Source organism: Sminthopsis crassicaudata, chromosome 5, assembly GCF_048593235.1.
Source record: "Sminthopsis crassicaudata isolate SCR6 chromosome 5, ASM4859323v1, whole genome shotgun sequence".
Taxonomy (NCBI): domain Eukaryota; kingdom Metazoa; phylum Chordata; class Mammalia; order Dasyuromorphia; family Dasyuridae; genus Sminthopsis; species Sminthopsis crassicaudata.
Genome location: NC_133621.1, coordinates 299,324,519 through 299,345,202, shown reverse-complemented (window position 1 = coordinate 299,345,202; position 20,684 = coordinate 299,324,519). Strand labels below are relative to the sequence as shown.

Genomic DNA, 20,684 nt, shown 5'->3' with positions numbered 1-20,684 from the left:
TATCTGGGGAAAAAATAAAATATTATCAATTAAAGGGAAGCAGTAAAAAATTCTTGAGAGAGATTCTTTATTTTAAAAATTTGTTAACATTAATTTTTTGTCAGACTTTTTGTTCCATATTTTTCTCCCTCCCTTCCTTACCTTCCCCTTTCCCAAGACAGCAAGTAATCTCAAATAGGTTATTTATGTGCAATTCTTTTAAACATATTTCCATATTTGTCATTTGTGCAATCAGACCAAAAGGGGAAAAAACCATGAGAAAGAAAACAAACAAAACCCCCCCCCAAAAAAAAGTGAAAATGCTATGATTCAATCCATATTCAGTTTCCATAACATCGATTCTCTGGATATGGATGGTTCTTTCCATCCCAAGTCTAAAGGCAATTGCCTTGAATCAATACATTTTTGAGAAGAGAAAAGGCATTGTTCTGATTACATCTAGCTTTAGCATACTAAAATAAAACCCATGGTTCTTCCAATCATTTATATAGGAAAAACCAAGTGGATGAAAGATCCATATTGTCCAGACTTTGACATGAAGTTGAAAAAGGCATCTATCCTTTTAACTTAATTTATCAGAACACATATCTTGGATGAAAAAGAATCAAGCAGAAGGAAAATGGACTAATCATGTACTTGCCATCTCTCTATCATTAAATCCCATTTAAGAAATTTTGTTGATAGCTTTTATTTTTTGCATCATTTTTTTCCCCTGAATCCCTCCCTCCCATCTTACCCAGTGAGATGTCCAAAGAATATAAAAAAATAAAACAAAATAATAAATACTAATACTCATATTCTTAATAAAGAATTTTAAAAAGTAGAAAAAGACAATGCAAGTAAATCAACTCATTGAGGACATCTGTCAGTTTTTGTGAGTTCTCACACCTCTACAAAAAGGGAGAGAATGTTTTCTTTAACTCTCCTAGAGGGTCAAGCATAATCATTGCAATTAAATAAAATTCAGTTTTGTTCTGTTATGGGTTATGATACCGTCATTTACATCATTGTAGTCATCAGCATGTTATTTTTCGGGTTCTGTTTCCTTTGCTTTGTATCAGTCCATATAAGTCTTTGGGTGCTTCTCAGAATTCTAGATATCTGCCATTTATTACAACACAGTTGTAATTCCTTTACATCCTTGAACCTCAGGATGTTTAGCTGTTTCCTAATCAAGGCAAGGCTCACCTTCTTACCACCGATGTTCTCCCAATGACTCTGCAAGGGTGGGGAATTGTGGTATGCCATCATCTTCAGAGATACCAAATCCTAAGTGATAGAAATTATTAAATATAATATGACATATTATATTTAATAGATATAAATAAATATTATTAAATATTATTTAAATATAAATAGATATTATTAAACGTTATTTAAATATAAATAAATATAATAAAAATATTAAATATTATTTCAATATAAATAAAACATTATTAGAACATCAACATCTCAGAAAGCAGACTAGAAGAGAGGGAGGGGAACCCTAACCCTAACCCTAACCCTAAATTCGCGCCTGATATTACTCATGGTCACTGATTCCCAGGTGTGAATCTTCCATCATTAAGGACAGAGAGGATCTGAAGAAGAATCCAGCTGGCCATGCAGTGGTCTCTGTCCTAAGCGGGATGAGATGTGACCAGTCTGCCTGCTGAACTGGAGTGACCATGATTATAATGGAGACTGATGCTCGTGGAGAATGGTTTCGTGCCTCTGTAGAGCTTGTGGTCTCCAAATCCCCTCACATAACTAGACTATGACTCTCTTGAGGGAGGAAAGTCTTTGTCTTACATTTCTCTGAGCCTCCTACCCTCCCTGTCTTCCAGCTACACTCACAGCACAAGTCTGGGATGTTTGGCTCCTACCTGGAAGGGATTATGACAAGATACAATCCGAACAGTCTTCTGTGGGGGGCTTTTTTGGTGGAAATATGCCCAAGCCCCTCCTCTAAGGCCCTTGGTACAGGTTGAAGAGGGGGGCATCTGCTCCCCCTTGATGTCATGATCAAATGAGACAATATTTGTAAATCCCATCCCCTTCAATAAATGCATTCTTTTTTTTGCTAGTAGAAGCCCATCTCAGGTCAGGGATAGAGTGAGGGGCTCACAGAGGTAAAGATGGAGAAAGAAAGGCTCCCCACCCCAATGATGGCCAACCCCGAAGCCAGGCTCTTCTCAGGGCCTTTTCTCCAGCAAGTAGGAACAGGGGGGCTTCAGAGACGGCCGAGGGGAGGGGCTATCTGGAAAACTATGGCAAAGCTTTGAGCTGGGCTTCTGCATTTCCACCCATCTGCTGCCATGCCAGCTCTCTCTGCAGCCCTTTCTGCTCCAGGCTCAGGCTCAAGCCCGTGCCCCCCTTTCCCCCACATCCACCTTCCCATTCTCCTCTCCCTGGGTCTCGGTTTCCGGAGCTAGAATAATTAAGCCCATCTGTTCCTCAGAACCTTTCATCAGCCACCTTAAATCAGCCCCAGGAGCTTGCAGAGAGGGCTCCTGCCTCCCACCCCAGCGGATGACAAAGTTAATTTTCCCATCCGCTCCCTCCTCCCTTCCTCCTCCCATCCCCTCCTTCCCAGCTCCGTTATGAGTCGGCTGGCTCCCAGGTCACATCTCCAAGGCCCGGCCAAGGCTTTATCGAGCTAGCACTGGCCGTACCAAGCCCAGACGGAAAGCTATTAGAGGCAGCCACAGTTCTGCTTATGCTGGAGCTGCCCATTAGGGCAGGACTCAGGAGACCTGGGTTCAAATCTCTGTTCTGCCTCTTGATAGCTTTCTCTTTTCTCCCTGAGATGAACTTTCATTCCTCAGGGATTTGCATGTTGCCTCTGAAGATGACTTTCTTAATAATGCTTGTTGATTGACTGATTTCTGTGTGGAAAAAAAATTTAGGGCTGAGTTCAAATCCTGCCTCAGACTAGATGGAGGACCCTGAACAAGTGATTTTACTTTTCTGTTCCTCGGTTTCCCCATCTTGAAAGTGAGGCAATCCTTGCCCGCTCCAAGTCTTTGGTTGTAGGGTCCTTTCCGGCATCCGGGGTGACATGATTGGGGATTGGCTCTCAGGACATCACTATGTGTGGAGATGGCCCCTGACTGGCTGATTGGCTCACTGACTCTCAGTTTCCTCCTTGCTAAAATGGGCATAAATGGTACTTGTATCTGTCGGCCTTTTGGGCTGGTGGGAAGTAGAAATGGGAATAAAGCCTTTTATTCCTTCTGCCTGCAGTATGGTGTCCAGGAGGTTGCTGCTGGTGGTGAGGACCCCTTGTCTTAGTTAAAGAACGTATAAGCACTTCATGTTTTTTGACTTGAATCACAGAGCAGATGATGCTGGGGAGGAGGCAAGGGAAGAACGGGCTTTCTAACAACCAGCCGCCATCTTCCTGCTGTGAGAGACACCTGCTTCCTGCTCCATCTTTAATCAGTGGAGGGCCTGGAGAGTCTGAGCCTCCTTCCTCCCTTGTCAAGGGGGAGGGGGAAGAGTGGGCCAGGAGGGCAACCCTCGGCCTACAGCCTGAAAAGAAAAACTCATAAATTTGATGGCTTCTCTGGGAGCTCAGCGGTGCTCTAGCTAACTCACCACACAGACAGATTGATGGACTTCATTGTCTCTGGGGCACCCCTGGCCTAAGGCTTCTGCTCTCCAGAAGTGGGGGGGGCACTGATGGGAAAGAGGGGGAAGGGAGGCCCTCTGCATTTGGAGGGGGAAAGAGAGGGCCATCATTCACACACTCAAGTCTTCCATCTGCCCCCACCCTTTCATTTTACAGACAGGTAAACTGAGACCCAGCGATTCAAAAATGATCATGCAATCTTGTTCTTCGTATGAGCAGAGCGATAGCTGAGGAATAATATCTGTCATCCAGAGAAATCCTTTTTTTAAAAATTTTACTAGTATTTTCCCCAAAATATATGCATATATAATATAATACCAGAGAAACTGAGGCAAGAAGAGACTGTTTTTAATCTTTATTGTGGAGAAGCTAAGCTAGCGGCCCGAAATGGGAATATACTTCCAAAGCATTCGGTCCAGAGCAACTGAAACACACTGTTTATACAAGGTTTTTTTAGTAAGCAAAATACAGAAGGGACAGTGTAATTAGTCTTGTAGCTCTTGTTATGTTTACTTCAAAGAGGAGAGGGAGAGAGGAGTTAACTTGGCGCTTACAGCTTGGAGATTGTGGCTCAGGCCCTGTCAGACAGGGGAGTAGGACCATTCTTGGATAGATAGGGGCTTGTCCTTGACAATAATTCTATTCCCAGGGTAGATTTTGGACAGGGATGAAGTCAGAGAGGCGAACACCTGGGGACTTTTTCTTTTCTATCCTTCATTGTGTCCCAATGGTATGTGAAGGGGAGTAGAGCTTCAAGGTTTGAATTTTTCTTTTTAAACTCAATTTTTCCAAGTCTAATTGCACAAATAAAAAGGGGGAGAAGGGGTATATGGCCTGCTATCCAGGGCCTAACAATAGTTTTCAACATTTACCTTTGCAAAACTTTGTGTTCCAGATTTTCCTCCCACTCCTCCCCCCCTGCCCAAGGCAGCAAACAATTCAATAAAGGTTAAATGGTGCTGTTCTTCTAGGTATATTTCCATATTCCTCATGTTGTGAAAAATTAATCATATCAAAAGGGGAAAAAGCATGAGAAAAGAAAAAAAAAAACTAAGCAAACAAGCGAGAACAAAAGGTGCAATTAAGATGGTTTGATCCACATTGTCTCCATTGTTCTCTCCCTAGATGTAGATGGCTCTCCATCCCAGGACTATTGGAATTGCCTCGAATCACCTCATTGTTGAAAAGAGCCAAAGTCTATCCCAGCTGACCATCACATAATCTTGCTGTTCCCGTGTACAATGTTCTCCCGGTTCTACTCACTTCATCGGTGTCAGTTCACGTGGGTCTTTCCAGGCTTTTCTGAAATCAGCCTGCCCATCGTTTTTTATAGAACAATATTCCATTACATTGATATACCAGCTGACGGACATCCACTCAGTTCCTTGTTCCTTGCCACTACAAAAAGGGCTGATACAAAGATTTTTGCACATGTGGGTCCTTTTCCTTTTTTTAAGATCTCTTTGGGATATGAGCCCAGTTGAGACGCTGCTGGACACTGCCTTTTGAACATAGTTCCCAATTGTTTTCCAGAATGGTTGGATCACTTCACAACTCCACCAACAATGCATCAGTGTCCCAGTTTTCCCACATTCATCATTATCTTTTCCTGCCATCTTAGCTGATGGGATGGGGGTGAAGTGGTACTTCAGAGCTGTCTTATTTTGCATTCACAGAAATCTCCTTTAATTGTTTTTTTTTTTTTTTTTTTTTTTTGATCATTCATTGGTTGAAAGACTCAAATGGAAATTGGCTATCACCTTTGAGGAGCCTGCTAACTCATAAATAATTAGGTTCCATGGCCAGGGCAAGGGGTTTGGGCTTTACTCGGGCCAGATGAGCAGGTGAGTTAAGGTATAGCAGCTGGGAGGTTCAGTGAATAGAGGAGTGGCGCCTGGAGTGAGGAAGATGAGTTGAAATCTGGCCTCAGGCATTTACCAGCTGTGTGATTCTGGGCAAGTCCCTTAATCTTTTTCTCAGTTTTCTCATCTATCAAATGAGCTCTTAGAGAAGAAAATGACAAAGTACTCCACTATCTTTGCCAAGAAAATCCCAGTTGAGATCATGAAGAGTTGGACTGGAAAAACCCAATAAGAACAACAAATGATACTTGGATCTGATTCCCTCACACGAGTGAGGGAATATCCTGGAACAGGAGCTCCAACTCCACCCTGTGAAATCCTGTGAAAATGATGACTGTCCAAGGCAATCCAACTTTGGACGGAAAGTGTCACCTGTATCCAGAGAGAGAACTACCGAGACTGAATGTGGACCGAACGAGTAATTTCCTTTGATTGGTTGGTTTTTTCCCTTATGATTTTTTCCCTTTTGATCTGATTTTTTTTGTGTGTGTACACCATGACAAATATAGGAATATGTCTAAAATGATTGCATGTGTTCAACCTGTATCAGACTGCTTGCTGTCTTGGGGAGGGGGGAGGGAAGAGAGGGAGGGAGAAAAATCTGGAATGCCAGATCTTACAAAAATGAATATTGAAAACTAGCTTTGCGTGTATTTGGAGGAATACTATTGAGAAAAAAAAAAAGAAAGAGAATTGGGAATGTTATCTGTTTTTGTCTTTTCCCAGAGTGAGTCAAAAACTACCTTCAATCCATGATTCCAGTTAACACGCATTTGTTAAGCTCTTACTATGTGTCAGGCACAGCGCTCACCGGGGCTACAAAGAAGGGCAAAAACCAGGCTCTTCCCTCCAGGAGCTTACAGTCTAACGGGAGAGGTAACCTACAAATACACACATACAGGATACACTGGTGATAATCAGCAGAGGCCAGAAGGTGGGAGGAAGGGGTCTGAGGGACCCAGTCAAACCCGGACTGCACTGATGGGCACCTGGATTCAGGATAAAATTGACCCAATTGAAGAAGCAGGACCCCCCCCCCCTCAATTCCTGAATACACCCTCTCCCGGAACCTTTCTTCTCAGGCCCCGGGGTCTTTCTCAAATTGACTCCATTTACTCTCTCTGCTTGTCTTCAGAGCCCTGGCACGAGCTGTGTCCCAGGCCGGGGAGACTGACGGGGGTCCGCACCTCCTGGGCACTAAGGCGGCTCATCCGGAAGGTCCGCTTTTCTGCTTTCTTTCCTCTGTCGGCCTCCATGGTGGAGACACTTTGTGCGCTTTGGATGGTTCCCGGCCATGAGACAAGCGCGAAGATGCGCATTTTGGCCCTTCTGTGGCAGGGGGCCCCCTAATTTAAGTAGTTTTTGTCCTAAACTTTTCCCACCAGTGCTCCCCGACAGGCTCCCGCCGGGACTTTGGGGGCACTGAGACCTCTCCGCAGGTGAGTTTATTCATCCCGGACTCCGCTGACTCCTCCCAGGATGGATTTCCTTCCCCAATGGAGGTAGGCCCGGGATGAGAACCAGCAGTGCTGGGGGTGAGGGAGGGTGGAGGGGTGTCTCTCCTCACTGGGGGGGGGGGGGCGGAGGGGGGGAGTCCTCCTCACTGCGGGGGATGGGGGAGGGTGGAGGGGTGTCTCTCCTCACTGCCCAGGGTCCCTCCTCACTGCGGGGGTGGTGATGGTGGAGGGGGTGGGGGGCCCTCCTCAATGGGGATGGGTGGGGAGGGTCCCTCCTCACTGGGGGGGGTGGAGGGGGTGGGGAGTCCTCCTCACTGTGGGGGGTGGAAGGGGGAGGGGTATCCCTCCTCACTGCCCAGGGTCCCTCCTCACTGTGGGGGGTGGAGGGGGTGGGGAGTCCTCCTCACTGTGGGGGGTGGAAGGGGGAGGGGTATCCCTCCTCACTGCCCAGGGTCCCTCCTCACTGGGGGGGTGGAGGGGGTGGGGAGGGTCCCTCCTCACTGCGGGGGGTGGGGGAGGGTGGAGGGGTGTCTCTCCTCACTGCCCGGGGCCCTCCTCACTGGGGGGGGGGTGGTGGAGGGGGTGGGGAGGGTCCCTCCTCAATGGGGGGGTGGGGGAGGGTGGAGGGGTGTCTCTCCTCACTGCCCGGGGCCCTCCTCACTGGGGTGGGGGGAAGTGTCCCTCCTCACCGCCCTTCTAGCAGGCCCCTGGAAGCAGCTCCCTCTCTTTGCCCTCTCCCGCGCGGGCCTGGGGAGTCTCAGCACGCGCGTCCCTCCTGGGGAGGGGAGCGGGCCTGAGGGAGGCCACGCGGACCCGCCGGCGGGCCCAGGCCCCCTGGGCAGGCCCGGGCCCGGGGGCCCGGAGGCCTCGGGGGCGCTGCGGGCGGCAGCAGGAGGGGCAGAGGTGGCGGAAGCGCTTCCTGAAGTGCTTGGAGGCCAGGGCGTAGACCAGCGGGTTGAGGCAGGAATTGGCGTAGGAGAGGCAGTGCGAGGCCAGGCGGCAGGCGTACGTGGCCCAGGTGAAGGGGAAGTGGCCGAACCAGAAGCACAGGATGACCACGTGGTGCGGCAGCCAGCAGAGGCCGAAGAGCGCGGCCACGGCCAGCATGGCGCGGCCCGCCCGGCCCTGGGCCCGGCGCCGGGCCCCCGAGGCCGCGCTCCTGGGGCCCACGGCCGCCCAGAGGAAGCACAGGGAGCGCGCGTAGGCCAGGCTGACCACGGCCACGGGCAGCACGTACCCCGCGGCGAAGGTGACCAGGTCCAGGGCGCGGCGGCTCCCGTCCTCCCAGCCCGGCACGCACAGCACCAGCCGGCCGTACCGCACCGTCCAGTAGTAGCTGAAGTAGGGCCCCGAGAAGAGCAGCGCCAGCAGCCAGATCAGGCCGATGGCGGCCCACGCCTTCCGGGGGGTCCGCAGCGCGCGCGCCCGCAGGGGGTGCCGGATAGCCAGGTACCTGGGGCACAGAAGCCGCCCTTAACCCACGCGGGGCCGTGGGGGGGAGGGGGCATGTGGAGGCCGGCCCGGGGAAGGTCGGGCCGAAGGCTACCCTCGCGGGCGTTGGGAAAAATGTTTTCTCGCTCGCTCTCTGTCTTTTTTCCCAGTTTGATCTGATTTTTCTTGTGCAGCAACTGTACATACACATGCATAAACTGGATTTAACACATTTCTACCATGTTGAACATATACTGGACTAGCTGCCACTAGGGGAGGGCGTGGGGGAGGGGGCAATTGCAACAAGGTTTTGCAAGGGTCAGTGTGAAAAATTACCCATGATATGTTTTGTAAATAAAAAACTACAATAAAAATAAAGAAAAATAGAAAAAAAACCTTTACAACCGGGGAAGAAGGGGCTTTTATTATACCCATTTTATAGATAGCTAGAACTCATCTCCCCAATTCTCTCCATCATTTTATTCATTCATTCAGTTCCCTAAATTCTCACCCATCATTTCACTCATTCAGTCTCCTAGACGCCCACCTCTTGTTTCACTCACTCATTTATTCATTCATTCCACCCCCTAAACTCTCATTCATCATTCACTCTTTCATTCACTAATTCAGCCCCCTAGACTCCTATTCACCCCTTCCATTCATTCACTTATTCATTCATTCATTCAGCCTTTTAGACTCCCATCCCATTTCATTCACTCATTCACTTATCTTTAATTCTGCCCCCTAGACTTCCATCCATCCTTTCATTCATTCATTCATTCATTCAGCCCCCTAGACTCCTATTCACCCCTCCCATTCATTCATTCACTTACTCATTCATTCATTCAGCCCTTTAGACTCCCATCCCATTTCATTCACTCATTCACTTATTTTTAATTCTGCCCCTAGACTTCCATCCATCTTTTCATTCATTCATTCATTCAGCCACCTAGACTTCCATCCATCTTTTCATTCATTCATTCATTCAGCCCCCTAGACTCCTATTCACCTCTCCCATTCATTCATTCACTTATTCATTCATTCATTCAGCCCTTTAGACTCCCATTCCATTTCATTCACTCATTCACTTATCTTTACTTCTGCCCCCTAGACTTCCATCCATCTTTTCATCCATTCATTCATTCAGCCCCCTAGACTCCTATTCACCTTCCCATTCATTCATTCACTTACTCATTCATTCATTCATTCACTTACTCATTCATTCATTCAGCCCTTTAGACTCCCATCCCATTTCATTCACTCATTCACTTATCTTTACTTCTGCCCCTAGACTTCCATCCATCTTTTCATTCATTCATTCATTCATTCAGCCCCCTAGACTCCTATTCACCTCTCCCATTCATTCATTCACTTATTCATTCATTCATTCAGCCCTTTAGACTCCCATCCATCATTTCACTCACCATTCACTTTTTTTTTCCCCTGAGGCTGGGGTTAAGTGACTTGCCCAAGGTCACACAGCTATGAAGTGTTAAGTGTCCGAGACTAGATTTGAACTCAGGTCCTCCTGAATTCAAGGCTGGTTGCTCTATCCACTGTGCCACCTAGCTGCCTCTACCATTCACTTATCATTAATTCTGCCCTCTAGTCTTCTATCTTTTCATTCATTCATTCAGCTCTCTAGATTCTCATTCATTATTTTATTCACTCATTCACTCATTCATTCAACAACCTAGACTGCCACCCATCATTCATTCATTCATTCATTCAGCCCCCTAGACCCCCACCCATCATTTCACTCATTCACTCATTCATTCAGCCAGTTGACTGACACTCTCTAGTCTAAATGACCTGTGCACTGCCTTAGAGAGAGCACTGGTCCTTAGTACCTCATGTCCCCGCTTCTGCAGGGACCCCCATTCAAGCTCAGAACAACATGTGAAGCCAGAGCTCTGGGAATTCCCCTTCATCCCATCTGAGCCCCCTTTCTTCCCCCTAATAGACTGTAAGCTCTCTGAGACAGGAGCTATATGCTTTTTAAAACTTTGCAATCCCAGGGCAGCTGGGTGGCACAGTGGATAGAGCACCAGCCCTGAATTCAAATCTGACCTTATGTACCAGCTGTGTGACTCTGGGCAAGTCACTTAACCTATTTGCCTCAGTTTCCTCACCTGTAAAATGGGGTTAATAATAGCACCTCTCTTATAGGTTTACTGGGAGCCTCAGATGAGATGCTATTTGCCAATGTCTGCACACAGTAGGCACTTAATCAGTGCATTCTGCTTTGCAGATTCAGTATTTTTTCCCTTCTGCCCCACAGCTGCCAGCGGGCCCCAAAGGGTGGAGATATCCGAAGGAAAGCTGGATGCCCCTAAGCCAGCTATTGGGGGGGAGGTCCGGCTCCTCACCTGTCCACGGAGACGGCGGCCAGCGTGAAGCTGCTGGCGTACATGGTGAGATAGATGAGGAGGTGCACGGCCTTACAGGCAAAGGTCCCAAAAGGCCAGCTGTCCAGGGTGTAGATCACCGCCTGGAAGGGCACGCAGCACACCAGGAAGCACAGGTCAGCCACGGCCAGGTTGAGGATGAACAAGTCGGTGGGGCTGCCCTTGGACTGCCCGGGTCGCAGCAGCCCGGCCAGCACCAGCCCGTTGCCCACCGTGCCCAGGAGAAAGATGAGGGCGAAGACCACAGGGATCACGATGCCCACAGCCCCTTGGGTGCCCGGGCCCTCTGAGGACACGTTCCAAGTGTCTGGCATCTCCAGCTTGGGGGGGAGAAGGGGCACAGTCCCAGTACCCACTGCTCCAGCTCCTCACCTCTGGGGGGCAGGTCCGGACCTGAAAGTAGCAGAGGGATCAGTGAGGGACCCTGAACGGGTGCTAACCCCCCAAAGGCAGAGCCCTGAGGGACCTGAGGTGAGCAGGGATGAGGCAGGGCCCCAGGTCAGGAACAGTGGGGCCCCCTTCCATTCCCCCACCCCAGAGGCAGCCGGCTGGTTCCCTGGGCAGGGGAGGAGGGTCATAGTCATCTGGCAGCTGCCGAAACCCAGATGGCTGGCACTCCCCAGCGCCTCCCTACATCTCCCTGGGCTCCCTTACTTTCCCCACCTCAGCAGCGGCGCCCCTCAGCCCCCGACCTCTCTGCAGCTGTACCCCATCCCCCGGTCCTTGGAGCAGAGAAGCAGTAAGAAGAACCCATCCCTGCCTTGGGTCCTGGGGATGTCCTGACTCCAAGTCACCTCAGCATCTTCGCCCTCCGCTGTCCTCTCTCTCCCTAACCCGGCTCCTACTCAGTTTCCTCCCTCCCTCTCCTTGAATCGCTCCCCTCTTCCTGCTCCCCCTTTTCTTCTTCTCTCTTCCCCATCTCCTATCCTTTCCCCCCTCCCTTTTCCTCCACTATCTCCCCCGTATTCTTCACTTCTGCATTCCCTGACCCTTCCCTCTCCCTCTTTTCCCTTTCCCTTTCTTTTTCTGCCTGTTGCTTCTCCCAGAATGGGCTCTTACTCTCTCTCCATCCAGGGAAGTGCTTCTTCTTCTTTCTCAGTTTTTCCAGGGCATCTGTGTGCGTGTGTCTGTCTGTCTGTCTGTCTGTCTGTCTGTCTGTCTCTCTCTCTCTCTCTCTCTCTCTCTCTCTCTCTCTCTCTCTCTCTCTCTCTCTCTCTCTCTCTCTCTTCTCTCAGCTACCCATTGATTCTTCTGTGTCTGATTGGTTTGGGAGTTAACCCCCTCAGTGTCTGGTCCCTACTTGGGTTTCCCACTACGCACTCCCTCCTTTTTCCGGCTCTAGGAGACAAGAAGGAAAGGGAGGCTCAGCTCTAGACAGGTCATGGGGGGAGGATGGGGAGGACTGGCAGCCAGGACTCCTGGGTTCCCAGCCTGAATTTGAATTGCCTGGAATCTCAGACTTGGAACCAACCTCTGAGTCCCATTTTGGCCTGGGCAGGAATTCCCCCCGCCCCCTGGGGCATCTCTGACAAATCTCCTTCCAGGGCTCCGCTTGACGCCTCAGTTTGAGGAGCTCTCGCCCCTAACGCTCATTTCTCCTTTGGACAGATCTTGAAGGATCTTTGATCTCACTGATGTCAGTAGCTTTGCCAAGGACCCAGATTACTCGCATTGGCACTCTTGTCCATTTCTTTCCATAAATCTATCCCAGACAGTCCCCGTCCAACATGCTCCATGTTATGTGGATTCCAGTCATCCATCATTCTCTCTTTGTCCTGCACCCATGACAAGTCCATTCTATTTTCCTTTTTCTTTCCCAAGTTGCCATAACGAGGCAGTTCAGCGTAGTGGACAAGATAGCTGGCTTCAGAGTCAAAGAAATCCGGATTCAAGACCGGTCTTGGATCTGCAGTACTGTCTGTGTGACCTTGACCGGACACTTGACCTCTCACTATCCCAGGCAACTCTCTGTGACTTTGAAAGCTTTGAAAGACCCTAACCCTCCAAGCTGAAATTAAGAACTTTCCCACTAGTAATTTCCTGAACCAATGAAATCACAGGTGAAAGAAAGGGAGATAGAGACAGAGACAAAGAGGGGCAGCTAGGTGGCGCAGTGGGTAGAGCCCACTCAGGAAGACCTGAGTTCAAATCTGGTCTCAGACACTTAACACTTCCTGGCTGTGTGACCCTGGGCAAGTCACTTAACCCCAGTCTCCAAAAAAAAAAAAAAAAAAAAAGAGACAGAGACAAAGAGACACACACACAGAAAGACAGAGAAAGAGACAGAGGCAGAGGCAGAGAGAGACACAGAGACAGGAAAAGAAGGAAGAAGGGAAGGAAAGGAAGGAAGGCTTTCTTGGCAGAGACACTGTAGTGATTTGCCATTTCCTTCTCTAGCTCATTGTATAGATGAGGAACTGAGCATTGTCCCACCTGGCTGCTGACGATCTTTGAACCGATTTTCAGCACAGCTGATGAGACATTGTCTGTTTCACCTCGGCTCTGCATGTTTTCTGATAGTGATCCGGTTTGGATCAGTCTTCTGGCCTGCAACGTCCTCTCTAAGAGTTCTAGAGTCATTGCCACCTGAAGAAGAGAATATTATGGCTCCTTAACTTAGTACCAGCTTTTAGTTCTACTTTCAGTAATTTGGGACCAGCGAGACAGTGATAAGATTGAGAAAATAGTTCAAAGCTAATACATTTTGAACACTTCATTAGCTTGTGAGATGGAGAGGGCAATCTTTTCTCTTCTGCCTTTTATTCTCCCAATCCTTTGTTTTCCCCTGGTTTCTCGTGATTAAGTCCAGCCACAGCATCAGATCTGGAGAACAACTGCTCCCCTTCCCCTTCTGTGCAGGGGGAGTTTCAAATGAGGATTGGGCGGATGTTCCAGGTGGGAGCCCTTCCTCTATTTCTTTTCTATTTCCTCTTATGTCTAATAAACTGTGTAAACTAGGAAGCAGTAAGTCATATGACTGGGTTTTATGAATGAGGTGGGGGGGAAGGAGAGGGGAGAGGGGGGAATTATGGAAGGTGATAGATTTTCTTTTTTTCTTTTTCCTTTTTTTTTTTTTTTTTAGGCTGGGGTTCAGTGACTTGCCCAGGGTCACACCGCTAGGAAGTGTTAAGTGTCTGAGCCAAATTTGAACTCAGGTCCTCCTGAATTCAGGGCTGGTGCTCTCTCCACTGCGCCACCTAGCGGCCCCTAGATTTTCCTATTTAAAAAAAATAGCATCCCCGAGCTGGGGTCAGGAGGTCCCAGGCTCAGATCTCTCGCAGACACTGGCTGTTTTGTGTGACCTCTCAGTCTTAATTTCTTTTTTGTGAACTGGAAACCATTTGCAAAATGGTGGTAGGTAATAATAGCATCTCCTCAAAGGCTCAAAAGCAATTACATTTGTATGTGCATACAACAACTGGCATAAATGTGTATACATATATATATGTATATATATATATATATTAAATTACATAAGAATTTGCAAAGCTTAAAGCATTCGTATTAGCTAATAATAACAATGTCAGCACATGGTTTGGTAGCAGATAGCGTTGTATAGACCGAGAGCCCCCTGGTGGCCTGCGGAAGTACTGCGGCTTTATTTTCTGTTTTTAGAGGAAGGCTATTTATTTTCCTTTAGGCACTGGTTTGCAGTGTGGAAATACCACCATCTGGTGGCCATTTCTCATATTGCAGCCCCTCTTTGGATAAGTAATAGTGACACACTTCCAGAGAGTCTAATATTAAACGTTTATTCAGTGCTTACGATGTGCCGGGTACTGTGCTAAGCGCTTCACAATTATTATCTCCTTTGATCCTCACGACTCTGGGAGACAAGGTGCTATTATTGTCTCCATTTTACAGATGAGGAGACTGAGGTCTGTCACACTGCCCAGGGTAACTGTCCGAGGCAGGATTTGAACTCGGGTTTTTCTGCCTCCAGATCCCCTGCCCCATCACAGGAAAGTATTTTGGTAAAGGTAACAGCATTCCAGGGAAATTTAGGGACAGAGAAAGAGCACTTTTAACTGTCTTGTTTCTGGAGGAGAGGAATATTTGAGCTGCGCTTTAAAGAAGGATTTGGGGTGTATGGTGTAACTTTTCTGTGACCAGAGAGAGAAAGAAAAAAGAAAGAACATATATATATGCATATACATTTATTTATCTATTTATATATATAATATATTATATATATTTTTGTTTATATTTATTATATATTTATATTTTTATATGATATGTTTATTATCTATTTATATATATTATATATCTTTTTATTTATATACATGTATTATATTTATTATATATTTATATAATATATTTATTATCTATTTTTATTTATATATAATATATTATATTTATAATATATTTTAATTTATATATAATATATTATATTTATAATAAATTTTAATTTATATATATTATATGTCTTTTTAGTTATATAATATGTATTATATTTATGTTTTTATATAATATATTTATTATACATTTTTATTTATATATAATATATTATTTATTTATATATCTAATCTTTGGGGCTCCAGATCACTCAAGAACTCCAAGCAACATCAGGACCAAGCTACACCTTCGGTTGTTCCGGCTACGGTGTTCCGGTTACACCATGATCCAGAATGTTTCTCCTTTTTTAGCAGAGGGGCAATGAGCTAGAGGATGTAATTCACATTTGTCGACATGGACAACATGTCTTATTTAACCACAAAGAAAGGCTTTTGTTTTCCTTTTCTTCCAGAGAAAAATGGAGGATGAAGATATAATTGTACTAATAAAAAGGAAGAAAAAAGAGTATCAGTGAATCATTTTTTTTAAATGCACAGAAAAGAGCAAAATTTGGAACTAAAAATAAAAATAATGTTTTAAAAGTGCAAATAGCAATTCAAAAGGAGAAGTGGAGAATGTGCAGAGAAAAGGACAACTGCAACACAACTAATGTGAAAATAAGTTTTGTATGACTTCACTTGTATGATGAATACTGAACATATATTTCTTTGCTTCTTGATGGGCGAGGGAGGTGTGGAAAGGGGAAATTTGGAACTAATAATAAGAAATAATGATTTTAAAAATAAAAAAGAAAGGATGAGTATCAATTCAAAAGGAGGAGAAGTGGAGAGAGACTATGCCAGAGTACAGGAAATACTGGAGGGAGGGAAGTATATGGGATGGATGGGAGGGGAGATGTATGGGATGAGATAAGGTTGAACAAAAAAGCATCAGATCATAGAATCAGAGAGGATTTTGAACTCTACCTATGAGCTAATCGGGAATCCCCAGGGCACATGGTCAGATTCCTGAGTAAGGAAGTTGAACCTCTGTCTCTGAACATGAAATGACCCGGGGAGCAAGTCGAGTCAGGAATCACAGGACAAAGGACGAAGGATGTCTGTTTTCCTGCATCAGAGCCAGCACATGGCTAGGGCAGACTGAGGGGTCCTGGTTGAGAAAGCATTCTCTCTCTCCATGTTCATGGAGCTGGGTTGGGCTGAGTAGAGGAGGATTTCTGGAGAAGGAGTGAGCTGGACTGTGAAGAACTGAGAGATTGGGAGGTTAGGTCGGATGGGAAAGAGGAGAAACCCCCAGACAAGAGAAATGGTGCAAGGAAAATTAGTTTGCTATTTCCTTCTCCAACTTATTTTACAGATAAGGAAACTGAGGCAAACAAGGCGAAGTGACTTACCCAGGATCACACAGCTTATCTGAGGCCACATTTGAAATCCTCAAGATGAGTCTTTTTATTTTATTTTATTTATTTTTCAAAATGAATCTTCCTGACTCCAAGCCCAGCTCTCTATGCACTATGGAGACATCTAGCTGCTCCCCAGTAGGTGAGAACACATGGTTTTTTGTTTATTTTTCTAATTTTAAGAGTATTTTATCTTTCCAAAATACAAGCAACGATAGTTTCCAACATTCACCTTTGCAAAAACTTGTGTTCCAAATTTTTCTCCCTCTCCGCCCCCCTGCCCTTCTCCAAGACAGCAAGCAATCCAATTTAGGTTAAGCAATTCTTTTCTTTTCTTTTCTTTTTCTTTTTTTTGTTTGTTTATTTAATTTTTATTTTATTTTATAATTATAACTTTTTTTTTGACAGTACATATGCAGGTTAAGCAATTCTTCTAAACATTTTGTTTATTCTTAAAGGGTTTGCTTATGATCTATGGGGCTTGGGGTAAATAATTTGCTCTAATCCTAACCCTCCCAGGGCCTCTATAAAATGAGGCAGTGGGATGTGTCAGTCTCTGAGGTCTCATACAGTTAAGCGTTATGAAGGATAGATGTGACTACATCCACGTTATGTCCAGACCTCGGTAGGGATAGGACATATGTGACATAGGAGATGCAGAAATGTCCCAAAGATGCAGGGGTCCCAAAGCTTGCCCTGGCTACCCCGATTGGATAAAGGCTTCAAATGACCGCATTACAAAAACTCTATGGGACCATTTTAAAGTTTACAGATCTTGTCTCTCGTAACTGTCTAATGAGACTCATCAAACTGACAAAGATGACAAAAAGGAAAATAACAGTTGTTAGAGCAGCTGTTGGAAAACGGGCACCTCACTGCAGAGTTAGTGGAGCTATGAATTGGTCTAGCCATTCTAGAAAGGAATTTGGAATCACGTCCCACCAAAAAAAAATCAGAGGAAGAAGATCCACCTGTATACAAATATTTATAGCTACTCTTTTGGAAGTTAAGGGTGCTTATCTGTTGGGGAATGATGATTAGATAAGTTATGACCCAAGAACGTAATGGAATATTAGAATAATAAATGGGAAAACTGACAATATTGGGGTTAAAATTAAAGGACATTGAATAGGCTCACATCCTGATTCTGGCATGTATTAGTTAGGTAAATCTTGGGAATGGCACCTAATCTCCCTGGAATTCGGTTTTCTGAGCTTTAAAACAGATGCTGGATTTTGTATTAGATATTTATGTGAAGACATGTTCTCAGACTTTACTATTATAAATCAAAATATTGATCAACTCTGAATATTAAAAAAATCAAAATATCGATCCATTCGGAAAAATTGAAGATGCTCCATGTCGTGCATTATCAAATATTCTGCCTAGTATTTAATTCTTTATGTAAAACCAAACAAACACATCCATCTCATTGGTTTGTAAATTTGCTTTCATCTTTAATAAATGATAAAATTATATATATATATGCATATATATACACACACACACACACATATATATATATATATCAAAGAAGTGTTTTAAAATAATTTTCTTAAGATAATTGTATAAATATGTGTGGCTATTTTGGATTTGGCACATATTTGTACTATGTTTAACATAAATCAGATTACTTGCCATCTTGGGGAGGGGGTTGGGGGAAGGGGAAGGAAAATTGGAACACAAGGTTTTGCAAGGGTTAATGTTGAAAAATTATCCACGCATATGTTTTGAAAATAAAAAACAGATCAAAAAAGGAAAATGAAATAAAATAAAATACATTTCTTTATGATTTATTATCAGAAAATAAAATAAAATAGAGGCTGGATTCCCTTGGCTTTTGCCAGTTCTACACTCCATGGAAAATAGATAAACCCTGGAAGTCACATTCTCCTCTCCACAGGGTCTTGCTCTTCTTTGGGCTCATCCAGAAGTTCCGATATTTACAGAGAGAGCCCAGGTGCTCTGGGTGAATTGGGTAAGAAGGCTGGAAGCTGAATTGGAATGGGTCTTCTAGGTGGACTCTCCCACTCGGGGAGGTGTTTTGTGTTTGGGGGACCCTGGGAGAGGGTCTCAGTGAGAGGGACGGGCAGCTGGCATGAATAAAGAGAGAGGGACTCTGGAGGTGCTGAGTCTGACCCAGCAAGACCTCTCCCCGCCTCACCCCTTCCATCAGTTCCCAACATCATTTTGAGGGGGAGGGTGGAAGGGCCCTGCTGCGCCCCGCGTGACTGAACAGAATTGGAGGGTTTACATCTGCTAGGGCCCAGGGAGCTAAGGGCCCCCTTTCCAAGGTGGCCAGACAGACAGAAGCGCGGGATCGCCAGGAACTGGATGCCTTCTGCCTTCTTGGTCCCAACTAGCTTTGAAGCGGAGGAGGAATGTGTCTGCAGGCGGGCCCTGCACCCGGAGCCCAGGCCAAGCCCGAGTCCCTGGTGGCCCCAGCATTTTCTTGGCTATTCCTTTGGAATTGCTCTGACGAAACTACAGCCAGAGCCCTCGGGGCCGGGTTGGGCACCCCGCACTGCCCACGCATGATGGCAGGCGCCGCCTCTGAGTGCCCGACGTGCCCGGCCATGGGAGCCTGTGGCTGGCGGACAGCACACGGGCCTGGGCGGCCCCAGCCCGTCTTCTGGCCTCCCCACCCCAAGTGACTCTATCCATGGCTGCTCTTGACGCCCCTGGGAGGTTTATGGCCCCACCCAGGCCACCCACATCAAGCTCCCAGCCGGGCGCCACGGGGCCTGGAGGCTGTGGGAGCACCTGGCGCCGGGGCACCCCCACCCCACTGACGAGCCCTGGGCTCTTGATCTCTCTGCTGCCGGGACCCCCTTTTCTGGGGTTAAACCTCCCAGGAGCTCCCCTCCAAAAGGGGAGAAAGGTCCCCGCTTCACTGCTCTTCCCCTCGTCCCAGGGTCACCAAGCGGAACAGGTCCCTGGTGGGACCATGGCCAGTGCTTCTGCCCCGGCCCACCCAGAGGGAAGTAAAGGATTCTGGCTGCATCGGCGGCCCCTTCTCCTGGGCCAGGCGGGATCCTAAGGCCGTGGGGGAAGGGCAGCCCCCATCCCCATCGTGGGTAGGGACCACAATGGGTTATTTATGGCTTCTGCCAGGCTTGGGGGCCTGAGCTCCAGCTCTCAAGCCCAAACAGCCGCCCTGAGTCTCCCTACTCCCCACCCACGGGGGAGCTGCCCCCCTCCCCCTTTTGCTCTCTAGAATCTCCATCACTTGAGCATCTAATAAGGGGCAGGGGCCATCCCTCCTTTGGCAGACCCTTTGGAAATTCCCAGACCTCCCTCCCCTGCCTGACGCCCCACCATTAAGACCGGCCCTATGCAAGGACCTTTTCAAATCCATTCTCCTCCAAACCTCTTTGCAGTAGCATCCTGTACCTCGGAAGGCTCCCTCCCTGACCCTAAAGTGGAGCTTCAGCTGCCTCACACCTTTATTCTGAAGAATCAGCCTCAATATGGAGTCAGAACGGGGTCAAATACTGTGCTGACCCTTACTGTGTGATCCAGGCCTAGTCCTTCTGCCCGACTCAGAGGAGGGTGAAAACCAGGGGCGGGTGGATGGAAAGGATGGGGGGTTTCAGTGGGATAATGTAAAAGCACTTTGTATACCTTAAGGCACGGTGTATTATTGATTAAATTATTATTTTTAAATCAAATAAGATTCATTTTGAAATTAGAAAAAAATAAGGCATTTACCAAAATAAAAAATTTGGAATTAATTATTATTATTATTGAATTGCTTTGATGGGTTATGAGAAGCTGAGGGGTCCTGAAGTTGTCTTGGGGGCCACCCAGGTCAGATGCCTAGTGTCAGGGGAGCCGGTGCAAGCAGGTTTGCTCGGTCCTACAGGAGGTGAGATCACTCCCCCAGCCTCCCATCTCCCCAGCCCATCAAGCTGTGGCTCCAGGCTCGGGGACAGCCATCCAGGGGAACCTTGCTACTTTTTCTTGTCTGTAAAATGAGGTGCTTGGATTAAATAACCCGCCTTTAAATCTGCACTCAAGGTCAGAGTAAGGCCTGGGATGCGAACCCAGGTTCTCTGGCCTGAAATCTAGGATAGCCTCGAAGGCAGCTCTGAGGCTGGTGTTTGGGCCTGCGCTGGTTGCAGTTGGGGCCCCGGAGCCCACTGGCAGGGAAGCCCAGGGCTGGGGAGACAGAAGGGCAAAGCCGGAAAGGGGTACGGTAATGTCGTCTCAGTTTGG

The 20,684-nt window shown here is 46.9% G+C and overlaps 1 protein-coding gene across 1 annotated transcript; it reads right to left on the bottom strand.

Annotated features, from left to right (window-relative positions):
- Positions 1-7,628: 7,628 nt before the first annotated feature.
- Positions 7,629-11,085, bottom strand: GALR3 (galanin receptor 3). The gene is made up of 2 exons (XM_074269657.1): positions 10,733-11,085; positions 7,629-8,385 (listed from the first exon to the last, which is right to left on the bottom strand). The coding sequence occupies exons 1-2, from the start codon at positions 11,083-11,085 to the stop codon at positions 7,629-7,631; spliced, it is 1,110 nt and encodes a 369-aa protein (XP_074125758.1).
- Positions 11,086-20,684: the final 9,599 nt, after the last annotated feature.